Source organism: Ptychodera flava, chromosome 12, assembly GCF_041260155.1.
Source record: "Ptychodera flava strain L36383 chromosome 12, AS_Pfla_20210202, whole genome shotgun sequence".
Lineage (NCBI taxonomy): Eukaryota > Metazoa > Hemichordata > Enteropneusta > Ptychoderidae > Ptychodera > Ptychodera flava.
Window position 1 is genome coordinate 36,663,257 of NC_091939.1, and position 16,162 is coordinate 36,679,418.

At 36.1% G+C, this 16,162-nt stretch overlaps 1 protein-coding gene across 1 annotated transcript; it reads right to left on the reverse strand.

Moving 5' to 3' along the window:
* Positions 1–5,807: 5,807 nt before the first annotated feature.
* On the reverse strand, positions 5,808–15,875 carry LOC139145766 (TNF receptor-associated factor 4-like). The gene is made up of 8 exons (XM_070717069.1): positions 15,466–15,875; positions 12,590–12,638; positions 12,264–12,368; positions 11,719–11,958; positions 9,551–9,628; positions 9,001–9,129; positions 7,826–8,030; positions 5,808–7,378 (listed from the first exon to the last, which is right to left on the reverse strand). Exons 1-8 carry the CDS (start codon positions 15,735–15,737, stop codon positions 7,050–7,052), a joined length of 1,407 nt encoding a protein of 468 aa, XP_070573170.1. The 5' UTR covers positions 15,738–15,875; the 3' UTR covers positions 5,808–7,049.
* Between the last annotated feature and the right edge of the window lie 287 nt (positions 15,876–16,162).

Consider the following 16,162-nt stretch of genomic DNA (forward strand, 5'->3'; position numbering starts at 1 on the left):
TCACTGCAGTGGTTTCGCGCTCTATTACTGAAAATGGTTGTAGTTAGGACGTACCATTCTGTTCATTTATAAATAATATTTGTTTTGGTGGCGACATTTTCAAACCAACTCAGATCGTCTGTCTGCATTGATAATGTATTAACAGCCCGAAAAGTATTTTCCAATTTCCGAAAAGTAGCTTTTCTTCTTCTTTTTCCTTGATAAATATTTATATTTTTCAAAACAGTATTCTTTTTAATTTTTTTTATAGTTAATTCCTTAGATTCGTGCACCATTTCTATCAGCTTCCGTCAGAATTCACAATTTTTGGGGAAATAATTGGGGCATAAGTTCAGAAATGTTAATTTCATATATTTCCAAAGAAATGAAGCAAATTAAAAAAAATATATAAAAATTTGGCTTGTGCTTAGAAAAAGTTTGAAAAAAAACCAACATTCTAACTGGGACTAAAATAACTGCAACTGTACTGATGAAGGGGGTGTGAGGTGTTAGTTGTAGGACATGTCTTGCAACTGAGGAAGGTGTGTCAGTTGCAGGACATGTCTTGCAACTGACACACCCACCTCAGTATCAAGACATGTCTTGCAACTGAGGGGGGTGTGTCAGTTGCAGGACATGTCTTGCAACTGAGATGGGTGTGTCAGTTGCAGGACATGTCTTGCAACTGAGGTGGGTGTGTCAGTTGCAGGACATGTCTTGCAACTGAGGTGGGTGTGTCAGTTGCAGGACATGTCTTGCAACTGAGGTGGGTATGTCAGTTGCAGGCCACGTCTTGCAACTGAGGTGAGTGTGTCAGTTGCAATCCATGTCTTGTAACTGAGGTGGGTGTGTCAGTTGCAGGCCATGTCTTGTAACTGAGGTGTTAATCACAAAACCAGCTGAAGATATATAAGTTTAAACAGGACTTTTATTCACTGTTGAAATGATTGTATTGTTAACAAGATAACTAATTATAACCAAACTTTGTCATGTCAAATTACATCTTGAAACATAAAAAGAACACCTACTTAGGGCCTTTCAAGGAAATCAGTTTGAAAAAATATAAGGAAATAATAAAGTTTCCATAAATTATAATGTCATCTGAAAAATTACATCACATAAGGGTACCAAACTGAGTTCCATTATTTCCGATATACAAAGATTACATCACTTGCTTATGTTAGAGTAACTCGATGCTTTGTCAACTGTTGGCCACGAGACGGCAAGGACCTGGCTCTTGTACCAAATAAACTTTGACAACTCTGTGCTGTTCGGAACGATTGCATGTGAGACGCGCTTTGCTCATAGGAACAGCACAGAGTTGTTGACTACCACTTCGTCTTCCCCGAATAAAATAACACTAAAAAGCTTGGAAACGGCAAAAAACTTGCGGTACACGAATCGTAGAGAGTCATACAAGGTATAATTTAGGTGAGTGTGTCAGTTGCAATCCATGTCTTGTAACTGAGGTATAATGCTTTGTCAACTGTTGGCCACGAGACGGCAAGGACCTGGCTCTTGCCGACCTCTAGTAGTGATAATCTTCATCTCTTTGTTGAATATTTAGCCAAAATTTATACTTGTATCGATGACTCTCCATCTAACAGTGTGTTTGTCATAGGCGATTGGAATGCCGATATCAACTCTGAATTTGGTAATGAGATGAAAGCTTTCTGTGATGCAAATGATTTAATTTGTTCAGATGTTAAACTTTTAGGTGGAAAACAGAGTAATTTTACTTATTATAGCGAGGCTCATCATACAACATCTTGGCTTGATCATTGTATTTCCACTCATAGAGCGCACAGTAGTATTCATGAGATCAAGATTCTTCATGAGTATCTCGAGTCCGACCATTTTCCACTGAATGTGTCTTGTAATATGAATTTTCTTCAAAAATATGATTTTTCATCCAGTGAGCAAAACTTTTCCAGGCCCATTGATTGGTCGAAAATCGATAATGAGTCTTTGCATTGTTACTTTAATGTTCAAACAAGTACCTGAGCAATATTGATATAAACAGGGATGCTTTTACCTGTCATAACCCGCATTGTAAAGACCCTGTTCATATTTCGTCTATTGCTAAACTTTATGATGATATTGAGCATGCTTTATCTTTGGCTTCATCACACTCCATCTCCAGTAAGTCTTATTCTAAATGCAGAGAGAAATCTATCCCTGGTTGGAATCAGCATGTTAAAGAATATCATTCCATTGCCCGCGACGCCTTCCTTTTGTGGAGAGAAAGTGGCAGCCCTCGGTACGGTCCAATTTTCGATCTTATGAGAAAGACTCGTGCTAAGTTCAAATTTATGTTTAAGATGTGCAGAGATAACGAGTCTCGGATGAGAGCGGATGCTCTGGCTGACAATCTTTCAAACAAAAATGTCAAGCAATTTTGGAAAAATGCCAGTAGCAAAAATAAGTCTGCACCTTTGTCTTCTTCTATTGGAGGTTGCAACGGGCATACTGATATAGCGAAAATGTGGCGTGATCATTTTGCAGAGTTACTATCGTCTGTTTCAAACTGTAGTAATGAATCCTATGTAAAAGATACTTTTTCTATAACTACTTTTGATGATGAAATGATTACTTCTCCAACTGCCATCAGTGAGTGTATTTCTAGGCTAGCAAGTGGCAAAGCTTCTGGACCCGATGGTTTAGTGGCGGAGCATCTGAAATATGCACATCGTCGTCTTAATGTTCTCCTTTCTATCTTGTTCACTGCTTCACATGTTCATGGGTATTTACCTTCCCGTATGCTTGATACCACTTTGATCCTCTTGTTAAAAACAAAAATGGTGATGTGACTGACCCTAGTAATTATCGTCCAATTGCCATCGCTACAGTTATTTCCAAGGTGTATGAAATTTTGATTCTTAACAAATGTGACAGGTTGCTTGATACCTCTGATCACCAATTCGGGTTCAAAGAAAATCACTCAACTGACATGTGTGTTTTCCTCTTGAAAGAAATTGTTGATTTTTACAATCGGCACAATAGCCCTGTGTTTCTTTGCTTTTTAGACGCCACTAAGGCGTTCGATAGAGTGAACCACTGGACATTATTTCGAAAATTAATTGATAGAGGGTTACCTGTTTTTATAGTTAGAATTTTAACTTATTGGTACAGACATCAAGAATTTCGTGTTAAATGGGGGTCTGTTTTATCAGAACCTTTCCCTGTTCGCAATGGTGTTAGACAGGGTGGTATTCTATCTCCCCGTCTCTTTTCTGTCTACATTGATAACCTGAGTAATTTGCTCACCAATACAAAAGTTGGTTGCCACGTTGGTGGTATATGCATTAACCATCTGTTATATGCTGACGATATTGTTTTGATTTGTCCAACTGTTAAAGGTCTCAATAGCCTTTTGAAAACGTGTTCTAGTTATGCTGTTATTCACGATATTATTTTTAATCCGAAAAAATCGAAGTGCCTTGCCGTTATTCCAGATCGGCTTAAAATTGTCCATATCCCCAGTGTTTACCTTAATGATACCATTTTGTCTTTTGTTGATAAGCATTCATACCTTGGAGTAATTTTGAATTGTATGGGTAACGATATTGACGACATGAAGCGTCAGATGAGGTCGTTTTATATTAATGCCAATTCTCTTGTTCGTCGATTTTCGAACTGTTCCTATTCAGTCAAAATAACTTTGTTTCAAGCATATTGTACTATGTATTGTTCGCATTTATGGTCTTTTCACGAAAAGTGCATAAATGATGTCCGAGTTGCATACAACAACGTTTTCAGAATCCTGTTACGGGTTGACCGAAAATTGAGTATAACGGATACTTTTGTATATAATAATATCATGACCTTTGAAAGCAAGCAACGCACCTTGCGTTCCAGGTTTTATCTAAGATTGGAAAAAAGTGAAAATCCATTAATTGCTGCTGCGTTGTCTATGTATGTGCGTCTTAATAGTGCTTTTTGGAAAATATTGTACAGAGATTGCTTTTAATTGTCGCTCTGTTGGTTTGTTTTAGTCCCTCTTTTTTTTAGTCTTTTTAGTGTGTCATATGAGCTGGTTCTCGAAATAAAGTTTATTATTATTATTATATAATTTGGAAGCATCAAAGAGAGAGACCACCGTAGATCGAACGACATGGACGGGCTGTGATAGAAAATACATATCCTTAATGGAAATATCACAGATATCGTACAGATATCATCAGAAAGATGTGTTGATTTCGTGCTCATGGATACGTCAAATTGTGTTCCCATACGATGTAATATGGCTACCATACGGCCTTTTTGTTAAGTCGGAACCATTACGCAGTCATGCATAAACCTATTTCATTCAAAAGTGGTACAATTGCTGTGTACTATGACATACATACATACATACATACATACATACATACATACATACATGTCAATTGGTGTCATGATACTGTCAAATATGGCTATCAGGCAGCCCTTTTGTTGTGAATTTTTCCTCGTTTGGACCTGAATGAACAAATTCCATTCCTTTATGCTAGGACAATGTACTTTGGAATACAAATGTGCGTCAACTTGAGTTACAATACAATACGACCTCTGGGCAGTACAGTTATTCTGTATTTAGGATTTCTCTTCCTATCGGTAGTCATTTTACAAAAAGATGTACCAGCGAGCGTAATCAAATCCAGTTAGATTTTTCCATGTATCTTACATCCATGAACATATATTCCTTACTGGAGTGATTCTTCATCTCTCAATAAATTTACAATTTTCTTGTACATATAACCTAACATCACCCTACAACACATCAAGTCACACATGTCCTAGTGGTCACCCTTACAGAGCGATCACCTCTCTGTAGTGCTCACCTTGAAACATTTTCGCAACATTTCACTCCTGAATTTGATACACAAATTGTGTATAATGGTCAGCATATTCGACTTTGAATGACACCTCTGTCAAAATTGCCTACACTGCAAGCAAGAAATGAATCCATTTGACCAATTTTATATCGGTATCAAATTGATTCAGAAAGTGAAGGCATAATGACTTTCAAGATATGACATTGGATCCATTTACACCGAAAGTAATGCCACATTCACACTCTAGAGCATGGCTATTTCAATATAGTGGTCACCTTTTCTGGGTTCCTTGAGTATTCCACTATACATAGGTTAGACTGCAATCAATCCCAACATTCAGACTGACATACCGGTACCAATATCAATGAATAAAATAGACATGCAAGTAACTTGATAACTCAATTGATAAACACAATAAACCTTTCCATAAATAGAATTAGACATATACCATGCATAAATTACTATACATGGACTATCCCACTAGACGATGATGGCACTAATCACAGACAAGAAGTGCCACCATCCAAACAGGGATCAACAGCTTAAAAAACAACATTTGATCCTTGATTAGAAACTTTATCCAAGATAACTTGTTTTGCACAAAATGTACTTGAGTTTTTCTTACTTTGATTCTTCCAACGATTTTAAAAGCATTATTCAGAGCACGTGAGAATGATAAATGGAACTGTTTTCACTTTGTTAGCTATACCGCCCATACACTGCTATTATCAACACGATTGGAACTAATTTGGGATAATTGGATGGTGAAGTAAAGTCATTTTAACCTGCAAATGTAAGCTCATCTGCTTTTCTTGTTAAGTTACAAACTTGTTTTACGAGTACTTTGTTATATGGCACCTAATGCTTTTGAGAAAATCGAAAAATTTTAAGATCCAATTATCCCAAATTAGTTCCAATCGTGTTTATCCAAGTTGTATCCTCTGAAGTAGCCATCAACATCCTCCACCGACACTATAATATTTATACTTGTACAAAGTAAAAACACGCTGGTAATAATTTCTACCACTTAATGTCGTACACGGCAAATTGAATTTGTACATTACATTACATACACAACTACGATAGTTTGTCCAGCTTTTGAAGGTTATTATTCACACTGAATGCATTTGAGAAAAAGATGGACAGCACTTTGTCTTGATGGGTCATAGATGCTGTTTGCAAACAAAACCCCATATATTGAAACCTACAACTTGGAAAATCAGAGACTTTAGTGCAAGGAGAAAACATTTCACATGATTTGAGGAACATTAACAGCAATAACAAGTCTCCTGAATAGTTTTATTTTGAAAGCACAAGTTTTGTTGCTTAATAATGTAACATATCAAATTAAAAATATTGTGATCACCATGTCTGACAAAAGGAGAATATTGAATTACCAATCCAGTTGAAAATTAAGAGTACAATGTAATGGAACAACAAACACCATATATATATATATATATACACATTAACTCTTTGAATTATGTACACAAACTATCTATTGTCGGTTTTTTGTGAAAGTGACAAGTAATATGTCTCATGTGAAAAACTAAACTTTCTTTGTTACAGCAAACTTTCGTGTCATTCAAAGAAAGCACTTTTTCCTATGTTTCTAGAAAACCTACAACCTATAGCTATTTCCATAGGGTCCTTCAAACTATGTTCCTGTTAGAGAAATTAGTTGTGCCTTTCAACATTGATATTTATGTCCAAACAAATAACTTTTTTCCAATTTATGCAGTTTGCAGAGACAATAGGTATAGTTGCCCATCCCTATGTTTTCTAAATTAATCATACTGTGGAGTGAATTTCTGGACACACACAAGATTTTACTTACCCCAGACATCATGCGTGCGTATGTGTGCGTAACTGTATGTTGGATTGAGTTACGCGTAATGTCCAGCACTATGATTGATCATCGCAGTATTTTAACACATTATATTATTTGAATATTGATTCAATAGATAACTTGGTGCATCACAAATTGAATTCTATGAATCAACATTCATAGATATTGTGTGAGTTATTGTAAAAGCAAATTGAATGTATTATCCAACCAAGATACATTGTCATATAACTTCTTCAAATAAGATATGACGGCTTCGTATTCTGAAACAAGTAAAGTTGCTCTTCTTATCCATTACACCAAATCTCCTTTATCTGCTACGGCACGGTCCCTTTTGTGGAGGGACCGTGGCTATACCACATCTCCTCATCTTATGCTGAATATTTCTTAATATTATGTACTTTGACAATTTACAGTAAAATCATTTGATCGTGATCAACATGAACCTTGATAAACATGGTATCATCTCTGATGTAATCGAGGGTCTTGATCGTTGCTATCGGTACAAACTTCTGAGTGCCAAAACTTGCATTTCGTTCACCACTTGGTCTTCCCAGAAATGGTTTGTTTTCCTTGCAAATATTTGGTTTGATTTGGTAAGCAATGTTTCTGCGAGCAGCCGGGTCTTGACACTGGTCAATTAAGGTAAATATGATACGATGACTAAATGGCCATGGTAGTAGCGGATCATACTCAGACCGGCAGATGCAAACAAAGACAGACATAAAATGGTTCTTAGCTGCAAATAGAAAATAAATACACACAGTCGTTACTGATGACGTAATAGCTCTTTCTCTCGCTTCAGTATTTTATTCATCATTGTCAGTGATATTCAATATCCTATCCATCACCTTTGCTTCATAAAGTTTTGATCCCTCAATATCTGTCATCTTGTTGTCTTCCTTCATTTAGCACGGTAATAAACAGTAAACAATGGTTAATATGAACTAATGTAAAAAACGTTTTATAGCCATTTAGTTATGGTAACAGACAACTAGTGTTGATTTTATCAGCTCCTTTCCACGGTTCCGTAGATTTCTTTGTGAGCGAAAATATTTGGAGTGCATTTGCCACAAATTTTAAACTTTGAAACGCTATCGTTTTTGACAATGACAGAATGTTTCAAGTTCTTTGGTTTCTGTTAGGGTGACTCTTTTAACGAGGAGATTTGCATAAAATGACTTACCCTTTCCATCACCGTTCAAGCAGAGAGAAACAGCCAGCTTGTAGCCATGCCGGCTGGTCAAAAAAGGAGGGCTAAATATTGTCGGTTTCTTTCCAGTTTTAGCTTCCTGCATTCTTTCGGCATATCGATCAATTTTCCAAACTAATTGTGATCCGTACATCTTCTCTAAATCATACACTTTTTGGCGACATTCCACTAGTTGTTCCTGTGCAGTGTAGAAATGATTATTATTTGGATTAATTTCACAAGCATGGTATGTCCACAATATAGCACTCACCGATACATTTTTCCTTCCGTACGTTCGTGCGATTTTATTTTTGATGATTTAAAAGAAAATAAGAATTTATTTACATCTTTTCTAAGATGAATAAATTGCCACTTTATATATTTCTAATACGTTATTTCCCCCGCTAACAGCATCTGACACAAATTTGAATGTAACTTTGCCTTGTTTAGCAATAAAGTGATTGATTGATTGATTGATTGATTGATTGATTGATTGATTAAAGGGATTCATAGTTGCAGGTACATAACATCATCAAATGTTTGTCAAATGGCAGTAACAAAATACATATGTTTTTAATATCTTAAATCACATGTTTGATTTGAAAGTTTTAAACGTAAACGTATTTATACTAAAGTGCTGTTAACTTTTTTGCGAGTGGATTTTACAATTGCATGATGTAACAAAAAGTAACCACAAGTTGAAGTAAAATGTGAAGCGGCAAGTCAGGTATGACTCTCTGATTTTGAAATGGTGGTGTAATCCCACGGACGAGTTTTAGATCAATGAAATCCATCTTGCCAATGGATAACTTTTTACAGAATCCTGTGTTAACGTACAATTCACTATCGATATTTATTGTAGGCGATAATGCTTCCTTACAGTAAAAGAAAGTGGTGTTTTATTTTCGTACTTAGCCTAAATGTTTCAAATTACAATTCAAAGGGAATACCACTGTCACAATAGGTCAACGCAGTCCTTTTCAATCTATCCAAGTGCCTCCAAAAATTATACAATGACAACCATCGTAACATTCCAAGCTAGCATGACGTTCATCTTCATGACATCTTCAATCAAATTGACTTTTTTTTCGTAAAATCATGGACAGAATGCTGCAGACAAAGAGACAGATCAATGGCAATACAATTATCCAAGTACATGTGAACGTTACCTTATGATCAGTAAGAGTTTCTCCATGGTTATCCAGAAGTGATACGTGCTTCACAATAGTGTTTCCAACCATTGTTAAATGCTGAGTTGGTTCATCTTTCAAGTGTTTCGTCATCTTCTGACGCTCACACTAAGAGAATTGTAAATCTAGTTTAGCTCAAAGGAGAAACTCAGTTTAATTGTAGGCTTCAAAATATTTAAATGACATTAATATCCTTTCCTGTAGAAATATGTAATATTTATATTTCCTTTTGTAACGCAGGAAAATATCTCATGTATGTTTTATTAATCCTTTCACATTCTTGTTGATTGATAGGCCTCATTATATTTGTTTCTTTAGCTAACATTTTGTTTTTGACCATATCGTAAATTAGTAAAGACAGTTATTACCAGAAAATGATACTTTGCAAATTTTTCACCACAGTCTCCAAATATATCTGTATCGACATAAGAGATTGCTTTACAGAGAATTGTGACAAATCATTTTGAATATGCAGTAGTTGTTCACATGCATTCTTTCCAGTGTCTTCCGATGCGTAAGCTTATATTACCTTATAGTCACATCCACAGGGTGCAAATGGGCACGGTATCTTCGCCTTTGGACAATCATTGTCACAATGAGCCTTCACCTGTATACACAATGATTCCCTTGTCAATTTTCAATTTTTCGTGAGGATTACAGATTAAGGAGTGACATGAACGATAACTACATTGTCGAGAGCCATCACACAACTACAGTGTCTACGGCCATCACACATACATGTCTTAACTGATTTGATCAGGCTTGGCTAAAGTACTACAATGTGTCTGTGTGTAGATATGGCTTTCCAGGTACAGCTTTTGAAATGGAAACGATCCACAATGTCCATTAAAATCAAGAAACCAATAAAAACTCATTCTTACTTTTCTAAAATATGTAAAACGATTGGAACTAATATTGTTGTAATATTGGTTAAATCGGCAAAGTTTAAGCTCGTCTACATTTTTTCGCAATTTACTTGTTTTTATTGGTTATTTGTAATATTGCAACTTTAAGCTTTAGGGCACCTAACACTTTTTGATAAATTTGAGTAATTAAAAGATCCTATTCTCCCAAATTAATTGCAATCGAGTTTTATGTACATCAGTTCATGAGTGAAATCAACATCGTCATTACGGATCTCTAAATATTCCAATCCAGTCAGTCGTTTTAGAGAGATTGTCTTCACAGACAAGATTCCTAGTAAACTATAGGAGCCAAAAAATCTAACAGTTTACTGCAAATTGTCACCGACACAATCCTCAGTCACGTTCAACAACAGTGTAGAGTAGGTGACATAATGAACATGATTCATTCAGTTCAGCATGGCACATAGTTATACACAGGGATGGGATAACGCTCACACTTTGCTGGGGTCCGTGGACCAATGTGATGAAAACTAGATGTAGATGTGGCGACGTTTCTACCTTTGCGTTATGTCGTTTTGTTGTTTTCTGTAATTCTTGAAACTTGAAAAAATATCAAGTTGAAATGATTAGCTTTGACTGTATATATCTACACTGTTCTCTTTGGCAGATTGGTCCCGTACATTGTAACTTCCTGGGCTGTGTTAAGAGTTCCACAAAGAACATTTAGCCAAGGGAGTCGATTGCAGTTAGCATACCTCATTAGAAACCACCTTGTTGGTTTTGTTAATGTTGTCACTTGCTAATAAAATTGAACTAAACTGATGTGTTGTTTCTGTTACATTGACATCGTTGAAAGCACAGTCATCTAAAGGAACATAATAATAATAATCAACTTCAATGGCTTGAGCACTAGCACAAAGCCGCATTACAAGTACACGCATTTGTAACGACATCGACATGATTGAAAAAAAGCAATAACAAATCAGTGTTCTTCAATTTTATTGGCAAATAATATCCTGATCACAATAAACAGATAGCTATCATCCTGGTGAGCTTGTATTTGAGTAGTACCGCAGCATAATCACACTTTACTTTTAAAAAATATTCAGTCAAAACTGATATAGAAACAGTGAAACAATACCATCGGCTTTGTTAACGAAAACTTCAGAAACTGTTGAGTGTCTTACGGCGGTTGCCGTAAGACACTCAGCGAGATGTCAGTCCATGCAATTGGCGGGAAGTCACGTTACTGTAAAAAACAGCTTTTCATCTCTGAACTCTTTCGAGTCATAGTGGTGAGACATGTGATAGGGGAGTTGTTAACAACTGTAATTTTCCCTCAAACTCAATCCCCGTTCAAAATACTTGACCGATGAACATGCCTGATCAAAAAGACGTCACCGCTTTGCTCAATCGCAACGCAAAATAATGACGTTAAATTTCACTTCAAAGTGATCATAGAACTTCAAGGTTCAGTAAAAGATCTTCGAAAAAAATGAGGTTGAAACATCAAGTACTTTTTCGTACTACATTGATCGGTCAACCGCAGCAACATGGCCATCGTCCGCTCGCCCGGTAGTTAGTTCGGCTATGTTCATACAGTCTAGTCTCCCACTCACTATCTGATTCCGAGGAGCATGAAGGTGCCCGGACAAGAGACCTTGGCAGGCGAAGATGTAACACGGTAGTTTATTGATCCAGTTGTGAGCCAGCAATCTATTGATTCAATTGTGAGAGCCGGCTCAAATTTTCACAAATGCCAAAGTTAATCATTTAGAGCTGCACTCAGTGAGAACCCCAAAGCACCTTAATTTTTCATTTTTACACTCACCTCTCCTCGCGGTATATCCGTTTCTGCACATCCGTTAGGACAAGGAATGGGAAACATCTTGCATGCATTCATATGTGCAATTTCATCTTTGTAAAACACGGAAATATGGCAGAAGTCACACTGCACAGTGCGCTTGTGGCAATCTTCGGTAACGTGCCCTTCAAGGAAACGCTTTTCGAAATGAGCTCCACATGCATTCGGGCAATCGACTGTGATGTAGCCACACTCATCCATATGCGTCTATCGAAGGTAATAAATGGGCTTTTTGTCATTTAAAAATACATGCTTTGATAATTACTTTTCGAATTAAGTTGTAAAATGTAATCGGTAATTTTGTGATAATGAGCCGATTAATCAAGATATTGGTGGCAGCATAAAAGAGAGGTACTACGTATACTACAAGGAAAGACTACAAGACTTTGAAGAACATCGGCGATCCTACTGTCAACGCTGTGAGAATCAGTACTGACGGAGTCGGTATTCTTTGATCAACATTGACTTAGAAGTTGCAGAAACATATTTTTAGTTGGCATTGATGTAATTACCTTGACTTCCTGCAAAACGCCTTTCCATTCACAACCTTTTGTGTAGTTAGAACACTTGACTGGTAAATTGCCTATCTCCTTTCCGAATGGAGTGTCCACGTACACCTGGAAAGAGTGTTCGAGTTTAGTTGTGTTTGATCATCACACATACATACTGTCATACATGCGTACGTGTAATGCGTACGTGTATACAGACAGACAGAGACTCTACTACAAATATTTGTAAAAAGCTGCAAAACTTGTTAGTTTTACGTACTATAAATAACATCTAAAATCGCGTGACTACATCATATTTATTACATCAAAGTTGATTGATACCTACTTACTCTGTCTCTGGATACAGGTGTTTGGTCGATTGGACATCTCGGAGACACTCTATTCAGAAAAAATAACGTAACACTAATTATTCAACTAGTGGATGACGTTGGTTTGACTAAATTACCGAGTAAGGTAGAAATATTAATTGCTAGAGTTAGTTTCTAACACAATCATCGACCATTCAGAACCTGAATTGCTACCCAAAACGTAGCCAGTTATATGCGCATTGTAATTTGTGAAATAAAAATTAAAAATGGGAAGACAAATGAAATCGACATAAACGTATCACTTAGCGGTTATTTTATTTTACCAGCAATTGCTAAAATAAATCGTAGGGTTTGATGGAACGGTTTGCAGATGACATATGATAAGGAGGCCCATGAGTTGCAATGAAAGAACAATTTCATAGTCCAATCTTTCAATTATACTTTTAGTTTAAAGGAGTTTTCAATGATATTGAGAGATAAGCCAAGGAGACACATGAGTTGCTATGAAAGAACAATTTCATAGTCCAATCTTTCAATTATACTTTTAGTTTAAAGGAGTTGTCAATGATATTGAGAGATAAGCCAAAGGAAAGGAGTCCATCACGGCATTAGGCGTTACCTTTCCCCGATTGGTTTCCTATGTGACTTCCCCAACTTTCCAAATTATAATATTTGACCATCCTACTCTAAATTTGATATTCTCGTCGGTGAAATCATTCTAGAAATACAGCTCATAAAACTTGTTTGGCAATGATGTGATTTCCTAGATGAGGATGATAGTGTTCATCGTAATATGTGAAATCACCATCCAAATAGGATTTCTAGGATGATTGAACTTGATCGTGGGACGTTACCAGTACATATGATAGGAATTGTAAGATAATCAATCGATCAAACCAATCAATCGAAGAAAGAAAAAACGTGAAAAATAATTCACCAATAAAATCATGAAACAGCCATGTTCATAAAATCATCTCTCGGGTGAAGACACATGTTAATCATTTCTCTAAGCCACTCAGAAGAAATTATCAATGATTAAACCATAACGATGAAGGAATAACACGACAAAATGGTGAAAAGCAAAATGTAATAAACGATCAAATAGCATACGACAATAATACAAAAAAAATAATTAAACTAATTGCAAGATTAAAAAAAACATAAGTAAAGAAAATATACCTAAGATAATCCTATAGTGGTGAAACAATCGATCAATTTTCAATAAAAGCTTTGCTGCATTGGAAAATGACTTAACGTTTTCACCTATCTCACCCCAAATACGTTTGTTATTAATCACCATAGTTTCGTGAATTTGAGGATGAATATCACTTGTTTAATTTTGAGTAGACCCCGCCTTTATAAATTCACAACGTCAGATTAGATCTGTCGACCAATAGCCCTCTACAAAACTAAGGTTAAACAATAAAACAGTTTTATCATTTGCAGCAAATTAATTGGAAGCTGTCGTGTTTGTTGTAAATCACCATGGTTTCATGAATTAGAGCATTAATATCACTTCTTGTCATGCGTAGAAATATTCCTCACGGGAATAAGAGACAATCAGCAAAACTGGATAAATTAAAGTGCTTACATTGTCACGCTTTCAATTTTCACAATTCAAAGCGGGAAAACAATTATGAATGCAGACCGGACCACGATTATGGATTGCCGTACAAAATTTAGCGAGTTGTAAAATTCGATTGGTTAGTAGTCGGCAACCATTTTGTTCATATCTTTCATACTTTAATAGATCACATCTATTTATCTTTACGTTATACAATGAGACAAACGCGTAATTATAATGATGAATTTCGAAACAGCTAATGGGATTGTGTAAAGTTATACTGTTGTGTAAGTAATCATATTGTTTCAAAGAACTATATTTTTGTAGACCTACAACGAATTTAAGTGAATGAATATACCCAGTAAAAGGGTACAGTGCTGATCGTTGAAGTGAACGATGCCAGATAGAAAATCAAATTGTTCGTTGATTGGAAGTTGATTGGAATGCGCTTTCATGTTCTGTCTGATTATTGGTTATTCCATTTTATGTTCTATTTTCCTTTTGTTTTTCTCTGATGAACAAATACCTTCAGAACTGCCCCTCAATTTCCTTCTATTGTCGGTGAAAATAGCAAGACATCAACTATGTCAGTCAAAAAATAACACAGTAAATATTGTGTAAAAGAATAATGAAACATTCAACAGACCATCTCACTCTCTTCAATATTATCGTGGACCCACAACCTTTAATTTGGCATCATACTAATGTCATACAAACGAAATTTAATTATAAGTTACTTCTATTGAAAAAGCCGCGTATAGCCCACATTGGCAACAAAAACACGTAAAGGAAGTAGACTTCCAATAGATAGTGCTGCGTCATCACAGTCCACTGACTTGCACGTAGAACTGCAGGAACATTGCTATAGAAACCTCACAAAATACATCGTAAACTACAAATAATATTTGTTTTAAAATCTTGCAGAGAAAAATTCAGCATGATATTTTTACAATTTTGATAAATATCATTTTGTATCTTCGCTACTTGATGACTTAATCAGGCTTTCGCCTCTTGGAAATGCCCTTATAAATTTTGTCAGGTATACAGGATGCGATATTTCAATCATATATCCCTGGTCGTGTATTTTCAAATATTTTTCCATAGAGACTGACATTTATCATCAAGTATTTGTATGGCAAGGCGCATTAACGAGAGTACAAGTTTATTTTCTAAGTGTCATTCATCAAAAACGTAGTTGGGAATATCATTTTCCGGCACATTTTCTTCTGCACTCATTCCTACTATCAACGTATGCAAATGTCAAGAAAATAACTATGGTGCGCCAACCTAAACAGAACACTTGTCTACGATGTAAATTTGAAGGTGCACTCACCGTAATAAGTCCGGTAAGCAGGACGAACAGACACGATGGCCACAGTCTTCAAATTGTACTGGATATCTCAAGACTTGACAACAAGCGGCACATTCATATTTCTTATCAACATTACCTTCGAAACAAATTTCGAAATCTCCCATTTTCGAATTGCTCATGGACGAACTGCTTACTGTTGATGCCATTGAAATACGCGAAGTAGCCGACCCTCGGCGGGACGTACTACTGCCACTCGACAGTGACATTGTATCAAGATTGTCGGGTTCCGGCATTTTGGCAAAATAACAGAGAATGTGCTATATCTGGAGGCTATCAAATGGCAAGGGAAGCGGAAAAGCGCTGTACTCCAAATTGCATCAAGCCAAAATGACAATGCGTCACAGCTTCGGGAAAATTTGTGCACTGAGATCAGGTGGGACACACACGTCACAATATTGATTACAAGGAGGAGTTCCGATCTATTGTTTAAATTTGACAAGTAATTATCCCCAGAGTTGTCATAGTATCAAATCCATAACAGTCGATGAAACAGACAGGGCGGCAAACAAGCGGCGTTGTTTCGAATGGTAAATTTTTAATGAGAGCAAGTCTATCAATAGATAAAATCGATCCGACGTTTTCTTTTTATGTGTTAATTTGTGAAGTACACATTCTTAAATACTCAAGAACGAATATTATGAAGGTTTTATTAAAAACA

Bases quoted from the DNA above. Each gene is read 5' to 3' on its own strand.
- LOC139145766 (XM_070717069.1), bottom strand. From the start codon at position 15,737: ATGCCGGAACCCGACAATCTTGATACAATGTCACTGTCGAGTGGCAGT. The intron at 11,959-12,263 runs GTAATTACATCA...TACCTTCGATAG, and splicing joins GCGTTTTGCAGGAAGTCAAG to ACGCATATGGATGAGTGTGG. The intron at 9,629-11,718 runs GTGAGTGTAAAA...TTGTGTATACAG, and splicing joins CGGATATACCGCGAGGAGAG to GTGAAGGCTCATTGTGACAA.